The 8,108-nt window shown below is 42.5% G+C and overlaps 1 protein-coding gene across 2 annotated transcripts in view; it reads right to left on the bottom strand.

Moving 5' to 3' along the window:
- Positions 1-1,029: 1,029 nt before the first annotated feature.
- The window catches only part of LOC141086501 (ultra-long-chain fatty acid omega-hydroxylase-like), a 115,050-nt gene continuing 107,971 nt past the window's right edge, over positions 1,030-8,108 (bottom strand). For both annotated transcript variants that reach the window (XM_073572618.1, XM_073572627.1), the window contains exons 11-13: positions 4,818-4,882; positions 4,521-4,603; positions 1,030-1,700 (exon numbers count right to left, since the gene is read on the bottom strand). In XM_073572618.1, coding sequence (XP_073428719.1) covers positions 1,529-1,700; positions 4,521-4,603; positions 4,818-4,882 — 320 coding nt within the window. In that variant the 3' untranslated portion in view covers positions 1,030-1,528. The remainder of the gene's footprint in view (positions 1,701-4,520; positions 4,604-4,817; positions 4,883-8,108) is intronic.

The raw sequence follows: 8,108 nt of genomic DNA, 5'->3' as shown, positions 1-8,108 counted from the left end.
CATCCATCTGCCGAGTTCTGGGTTCAGTACGGTGTCTCTACGATAGGTGATCTATACGATCATGGTATTTTAATATCCTTTGAGCAATTACAAGTCAATCGCGGTGTCCCGAGATCCCAGTTTTTCCGTTACCTACAACTAAGGTCAGTTTTTCAATCGCATATGAGAAATCTAGATATGAGTGATGCCATTTCGTCTCTGCCCTTGATAGGGATCCTCAAGTCACAGGGCCCTCAAGGTCTCATCTCCTCTCTATATACATATATGTTGTCAGTGGGGACAGAATGCGCCGTAGACTCCGTTAAGAAGAAATGGGAGAGGCTCATTCCTGATACACGGGATGAGGAATGGGAAGAAATTCTGGAGTCGCCAATCTGGGTGTCTCCGTCTGCCAACAACAGGATGATACAATTGTACATTATTAATCAATCATATTTGACCCCAATTCGACTCTTTAAGATGGGCCGATATCCGTCATCGGAATGTTTGAGATGTCATTCAATGGATGCAGACTTTATTCATATGATCTGGTGCTGTCCTGTTGTTGTGCAATTCTGGAGAGGGGTGACGTCATTATTAACATCCTTGGTACAAACACCTGTTCCCCTCGAACTGCTGATATGTCTGTTTGGATTGTGGGATGAGGAGACATGGGGACATTATGTTGGGATTTTTTTACGGGAGACACTGTTCATGGCACGAAAGATACTAGCACTACGACGAAAGATACTAGCACTACGATGGATGGGGAATTCACCTCCTTCTCTTGGGTCCTGGATCACTCTCGTAAATTCGATTATCCCATATGAAAGGACACTGTATCAGAATAGAGGGTGCCCAGGTAAATTTAAAAAGACTTGGGAGAGATGGCACTCCTCTCACTTTACCTTGCAGAGCGGAGATGTCGCACAATAAACTGCTTACTATATAGAAGTAGGCTGCGGAATAGTTAATGTTTTAGTAGATGTAGGTAGAGTTTAGAAGCCAGGCAGGTTCTATTACTGGTACAATAACATAACACCATTGTGATTCAACTGATATTATGTCTGCTTTATTTACATACAATTGATGCACATATTATGCCTCATGTCTTCATCCTAATTGTACATATCTATTTTGTACTAGGCTTAACATTTTGTACTGAATGTATGTATTGTAAAACTGCTTATGGTTTAATAAACGAATTTAAAAAAAAAAAAATGTCAAATTTGACATCACCGGGTGGTGTGGTATGAAGTCTCATGGCATTCCAATAATTAGAAAGGTCAGATAATGACATGAAACACAAATATATAGCAAAAATTTTGCTTTCACATACAGACGGCATGAAGAATTAACAGACATTCAAAATAGTCATTAAGAAACTTTGATCTATTAGATCTCCTTTATTTCACTTTTGCCTACAATAATCTGCTAGAATTTTGTGAAGATCACGAATGATTGTGGAAAATAAACTTGACTATAATAGTTAATTATCATGCTACAGTAGAGAAGTGTACTCTATGGCTTTCCAGCTCCTGCTGTACGTTTAAGCTTTTAGAGTTTCCACTTGAAGCCACAGCCCGCCCTCTGCCCTTAAGATCAGCTCTGGCACCCTGCGGACTGACTTGTTGGGGTCCAAAGTCACCTTGAAGTTGAGAAGTGTAAGAGCAAGCACCACTTTCATTTCCGCCATGGCAAAGTTTTGTCCAATACAATTCCTAGAGGTTAAAAACCATAAGTTATATTATAAAAAAAGCTGCAAAAACTCTTAAAACGTTTAATCTAAACATTTTATTGAAACATAATTTTAACCTACTGTAAATACATTTATTTCTTGATTAAAAATGCAAATATTTGTAAATGTGATTTCGATAGCCACATTTTTTGTATTACTGCTTAACTCCGTCTCAACATTAAACATACAATTGCATCATATGTCGAGTACCCATCTTGGATGCAAGTGAGCCTCCATCATTCCTGGCAGATACTGGCTGTTTTACACAGCCAGCATTTGCCTCTAACCAGAGAAAGTGCAACACAACCACAGTGATTTCTGCCTGCTTCATGTAGACCAAATGTCACAGTCAACCTCTGACAATGGAATTTAAAGTGTACCGTTCCACATACCCATCATCCCCTGCGAGACGCTACTGCGGGGCAATGTTGGGCTGCCTTGGCAGCCGGGGGGGTTGTCTGCTGAAGGCCCCCATGCCTGTGTTTCGGTGAAACCCATCCTGTGATTTTTACCATATAGTACAATACTGTGATAATGCAGTATAGAGTGGAAGAGAAAGCACCATTGCAGGTTCAAATTCCCTAAGGGGACTACAAAAATAAAGGAAAATAATGTTTTTAAAAACGTAAAAAAAAAAATTAGAATCAGAATTTAAAAAAAGAACAAAGAAACCAAAAACAATTGTGGTATCCCTGAAAAGTCTGATCTATCAAACAGAACATGAATTAATTTAATTGGTAAATGCTGCAAGTTGAAGAGAGAAAGAAAACAAAGCAGATTTTTGGTAACTGCAACACTGCAAATAATGCAATAGGAATCGATCAAAACCTCTTATCTTCTCCAAAATGAGAGCGTTCTCAGAGCAGCTACAGAGTAAGCAGCGGCTGTAAGCACGCCCGTCCTGGCACTTTGACAGCTCGCTATGCACAAATGCACTGCAGAGTTGTCTTTTAATCAAAGTGCTGTGGGTAGCTGCCGAGTGCATGCCTCCATGACTGAAGCCAGCGGCATCCGGTAGAGGATAAGTTCATTTTCTCCCGGTAGTTACACTTCTAGTAAGGTGGCCGTGTAGCATTATAATGCAATTTAGCTGCAGATTAGCCCTGTAGCTGCAGGTAAGTACAATTTTTTTTTTATTGGTATAGCTATATTAGGTTTTGTTTTTTTGAGGGACACGTTACAGTTTTGAAGTATTTCATTCATTTTATAAAGCAAAGTACTGGAAAAAGGGGAAAAAATCCAACCTTGGTGAAACTCCGCAACCAACCCCCACAATACTGAAATTTTTATTTGGGATCTGCTTTTACAGTGTTCATTATGCTGTAAAAATGACTTGGCAATATAATTCTCCAGATTAGTCAGATTGCAGCAATATCAAACGTGTATATTTATTAATTTGGTGAAAATTACAAAATTGGAAATTCAAGAAATAAAATATGTTGCTTGTGTCACCATATTAAAGACCCTAAGATTTTCATTTTCTCCACGATAGCCGCACTTTTAGTGTGTTCAGGCAGCATTCTAAAGATAATTACCTACAGATTAACCCAAGTTAAATACCGCTTTCCAAGGTGGCAGGTTCACCATAAGGCTGAGTTCACACGTGGCGTTTTTTTCGCGTTTCCGCGGCGGTTTTAACCGCGCGAATTTGCCGCGAAAAATAAGCATCCCATGCATTCCTATGGGATTCCGCAATGCTGTGCTAATGCTGCGGTTTTTACCTTGGCGGAATCGCTTTGTGGTAAAAACCGCAGCATGCTCATTAATTTGCGGAATTGCGGCGATCCCGCACCCATAGGAATGCATTGTTCCGCTTACTTCCCACATGTGGCTGTGCACACCATGCGGAAAGTAAGCAGAACATTTGCGGATGGTACCCATGGTGCGGAGGAGAGGAGACTGTCCTCCGGGCTCTGGGCACCATATCCCTGTAAAAAATAGAATTTAAAAATAAAAAATATTGTTATTCTCACCCTCCGACGTCCTGCGCAGTCTTCCCGCTTCTCTTCACGCTCTCGTTCCCAGTAGTCCTTTGCGAAAATGCCCGCGATGGCGTCCGTTCTCGCGGGATCGCGAAGTCTCGCGGTCATTCGCGCGACGTCATCGCGAATTACCGCGAGACATCGCGATCCCGCGAGAACGGACGCCATCATGGGCATTTTCGCAAAGGATTACTGGGAACGCCTGCGCGGGACGTCGGAAGGTAAGAATAACACCATTTTTTATTTTTTTTTTACTTTCTATCTTTTACTACTGATGCTGCATAGGCGGCCTCAGTAGTAAAAAGTTGGTCACACTTGTCAAACACTATGTATGACGAGTGTGACCAACCTGTCAATCAGTTCTCCAAGCGATGCTACAGATCGCTTGGAAAACGCTAGCATTTTGCAAGCTAAATACGCTTGCAAAATGCTAGTTTTTCCGCGGGAAAATCGTGGGAATTTAAAATGCGATTTTCCCGCGGACTGGAATTCCGGAATTCTCGCGGTAATTTCCGTGAGAGTTCCAGTACGTGTGCACTTAGCCTTAGGGTCATGGAAGAAAGGAGGAAAGTAACGTAAGGGCTCATGCTCACATACGAGAAACTCGGCCGAGTCTCACACGTCAATACCCGGCACTGCCGCTGGCACTCGAATTGGAGCGTTCAGCTGCATAGAAAGACATGGAGCCGCACACTCCGCTCCGAGTTCCGGCAGCAGTGCCGGGTATTGACATGCGAGACTCGGCCGAGTTTCTCGTATGTGAGTATGAGCCCTAACAGTAAAAATAGAAATTGACGCAGCCGGAAAGACTTAATCCTTACCGCGGCCCAGCAGAGAAAGGAACAAATGCATGTGAAGCCCTCTCCTGTGTGGAGCTTGGATCAAACCGATATGGATCATAGACCTGAGTAAAAGACGACGCACTTCTGGTTAATTTTTCGAGTAGAAATAAAAAAAAAAAGTAGAGCAAGAAAAAGTCAAACGCATAAAAGGGATTGCATAAGAAATATATATACAGTATATATACCAAATATATGTGTAATGCAAAATTTTAATTTTTATTATTCAAATAATAAAAAAACATATGGTACAAAAAAAAAAGCAACAACATAATGTACCTCGGGATTTGGCCAAACAGCGGGGTTATGGTGTGTTCCATAAATACTTATCAGGGTGGTGTTTCCTGAAAAACACAAGTATTATCAAGTAGTTAGTAAGTTAAAAACATCTCTAAGCATATGAATGTGTGCAATTATATTATCTCTGTCTCTCTCTCACACACATATACAGTCCCCCGACTTATGAACGGCTCCTAGCTATGAATGAAAAATGTTAAAAATATATAAATAAATAATACTCACCTGACTGTTCAGTTCATATCTCAGGCCGTCCTGCTGCTCGCCGTCCAGTCCTCTTCTATCTGTCGTTGTGCACTGCATCTTTGGCCTCTTCACTATAGGCCAGGACTTCCGGCTGCGTCCACACGTCAAGATCACGGTCTATAGTGAAGAGGCCGGAGATGTGTCACGCAACAGCAAAAAGAAGGGGATCGGACAATGGGCAGCGAGACGGCTGGTGAGATGAGTGATGTGGGAGACCTGGTTAAAGAAAAACCCATACTAATACTCTCCTCCCCAGCTGCCCCACTGTTTGTTGTGCGTTGCTCTTCTTTCCACCATTGAGACACATCTCCGGCCTCTTCACTATAGGCACTCAAAGGTCTGATACTCTTTTTTTTTTCCATGGTCGCACACTGAATTTTTGACCTCCCCACTCTAAGCCAGGACTTGTGGCCACATCCACACCTCAGAGGTTGTTAAGCAAGTTTTGGCACACTTCTTGATGTCACATCGTAGCGACTTACAACACACAGAGACCTCCGAGGGCTGGATGGGCCCAGAAGTCCGGGTCGATAGCGAAGAGGCCACAGATGAAGCGTTTGATGGCACGAAGCGGTTCATTTCTCTGGTCTGAGGGTGTTTCTGGTGCTGATATTTATCAAAGCCTTTGTGCCCAGTATGGAGAAAGTGTTTGTTGCGATGTGTGTCTGAATGGATAGAGAAGTTCCAGGAAGGTCACACAAGTATCAGCCATTCATGTATGACGACAGCAATGAGCGTGCATGTACTAATTCTGTTGGATAAGTGCCAGTGAATAAGAGACAGGTGAGAACAATGATACATGTGTGATGAAACGCAGCTGCAGTTTTCGTTCCGGGACAACGAACATACAAAATTCTCTCCCATTCTCTCTCTCTCCTACATTCTGCATCAAATCCGCTAGAGAAATCCTAGGAATCCGCAGGCATGCATTTTAACCTGCAGTTTATGCCAACACATGCGAAAACTAATCTGCAACGTGTGCACACACCCTAAAGGCACAGGTGCATTCGTGACTCGCAGCTCAGCCTAAAAGTGAGGAAATACGAAAGCCTGTTGACAGATGAACACTGTATATTGAGAAGCAGGGAGATTATGTAAAAATAAATATGTATTTGTCTTTTCTGAAAAATGATTGAAAAAAATCTGTCAGTAGGCTGTTGCTATGGAATCTGAGAGCATCATGGTGTACAGTCATGGCCAAAAGTTTTGAGAATGACACAAATATTATATTTTCACATGATCTGCTGGCCTCTGGTTTTTATGTGTGTTTGTCAGATGTTTTTATCACATACAGAAATATAATTGCAATCATATTATGAGTAGCAAAAGGTTATATTGACAGTTAGAATGAGTTAATGCAGCAAGTCAATATTTGCAGTGTTGACCCTTCTTCTTCAGGACCTCAGCAATTCTCCCTGGCATGCTCTCAATCAACTTCTGGATCAAATCCTGACTGATAGCAGTCCATTCTTGCAAAATCAATGCTTTTATATTGTCTGAATTTGAAGGTTTTTGTTTGTCCACCCGTCTCTTGATGATTGACCACAAGTTCTCAATGGGATTAAGATCTGGGGAGTTTCCAGGCCATGGTCCCAAAATCTCTGTTTTGTTCCCTGAGCCATTTAGTTATCACCATTGCTTTATGGCAAGGTGCTCCATCATGTTGAAAAAGGCATTGTTGATCGCCAAACTGCTCTTGGACGGTTGGGAGAAGTTGCTCTTGGAGGACATTCTGGTACCATTCTTTATTCATGGCTGTGTTTTTAGGCAAGACTGAGAGAGAGCCCATTCCCTTGGCTGAGAAGCAACCCCACACATAAATGGTTTCAGGATGCTTGACAGTTGGCATGAGACAAGACTGGTGGTAGCGCTCACCTGGTCTTCTCCGAATAAGCCGTTTTCCAGATGTCCCAAACAATTGAAAAGGGGATTCATCAGAGAAAATGACTTTACCCCAGTCCTCAGCAGTCCACTCCCTGTACCTCTTGCAGAATATCAGTCTGTCCATGATGATTTTCCTGGAGAGAAGTGGCTTCTTTGCTGCCCTCCTTGAGACCAGGCCTTGCTCCAAGAGTCTCTGCCTCACAGTGCGTGTAGATGCACTCACACCTGCCTGCTGCCATTCCTGAGCAAGCTCTGCACTGCTGGTAGCCCGATCCCGCAGCTGGAACACTTTTAAGAGACGGTCCTGGCGCTTGCTGGTCTTTCTTGGGTGCCCTGGAGCCTTTTTGGCAACAAGGGAACCTCTCTCCTTGAAGTTCTTGATGATGCGATAGATTGTTGACTGAGGTGCAATCTTTCTAGCTGCGATACTCTTCCCTGTTAGGCCATTTTTGTGCAGTGCAATGATGACTGCACGTGTTTCTTTAGAGATAACCATGGTTAACAGAAGAAAAACAATGATGCCAAGCACCAGCCTCCTTTTAAAGTGTCCAGTGGTGTCATTCTTACTTAATCATGACAGATTGATCTCCAGCCCTGTCCTCATCAACACCCACACCTGTGTTAATGGAGCAATCACTGAAACGATGTTAGCTGGTCCTTTTAAGGCAGGGCTGCAATGGTGTTGAAATGTGTTTTGGGGGATAAAGTTCATTTTCTAGGCAAATATTGACTTTGCAAGTAATTGCTGTTAAGCTGATCACTCTTTATAACATTCTGGAGTATATGCAAATTGCCATTAGAAAAAATGAAGCAGTAGACTTTGTAAAAATTAATATTTGTGTCATTCTCAAAACTTTTGGCCATGACTGTAGAGGTGGAGAGCCTAATTCCAGAGATGTGTCACTCACTGGACTGCTTGGTGCAGTTTTGATAGAATGCCTGTTTTCTCTGCTGTATCTGCAGCAGTGCTGTGAAAGCTAATCTGTAAATAACCTCATCCACACCACTGATTGTCAGCAAGCTGTAAAACAGCGGTGGGACAGGGTTACACAGATTAGCTGGACTGTCTGACACAAGATACCAGATCCTGCAGTGATAATCTCCTTCTGATAAAATATTGATTGTATTGAAGCCACAGTAAGC

The sequence above is a fragment of the Dendrobates tinctorius genome, unplaced genomic scaffold, assembly GCF_039654945.1.
Source record: "Dendrobates tinctorius isolate UK_male_01 unplaced genomic scaffold, ASM3965494v1 ptg000007l, whole genome shotgun sequence".
NCBI lineage: Eukaryota > Metazoa > Chordata > Amphibia > Anura > Dendrobatidae > Dendrobates > Dendrobates tinctorius.
The sequence above is the reverse complement of the archived record's forward strand: the minus strand, read 5'-3'. Positions and strand labels throughout refer to the sequence as shown.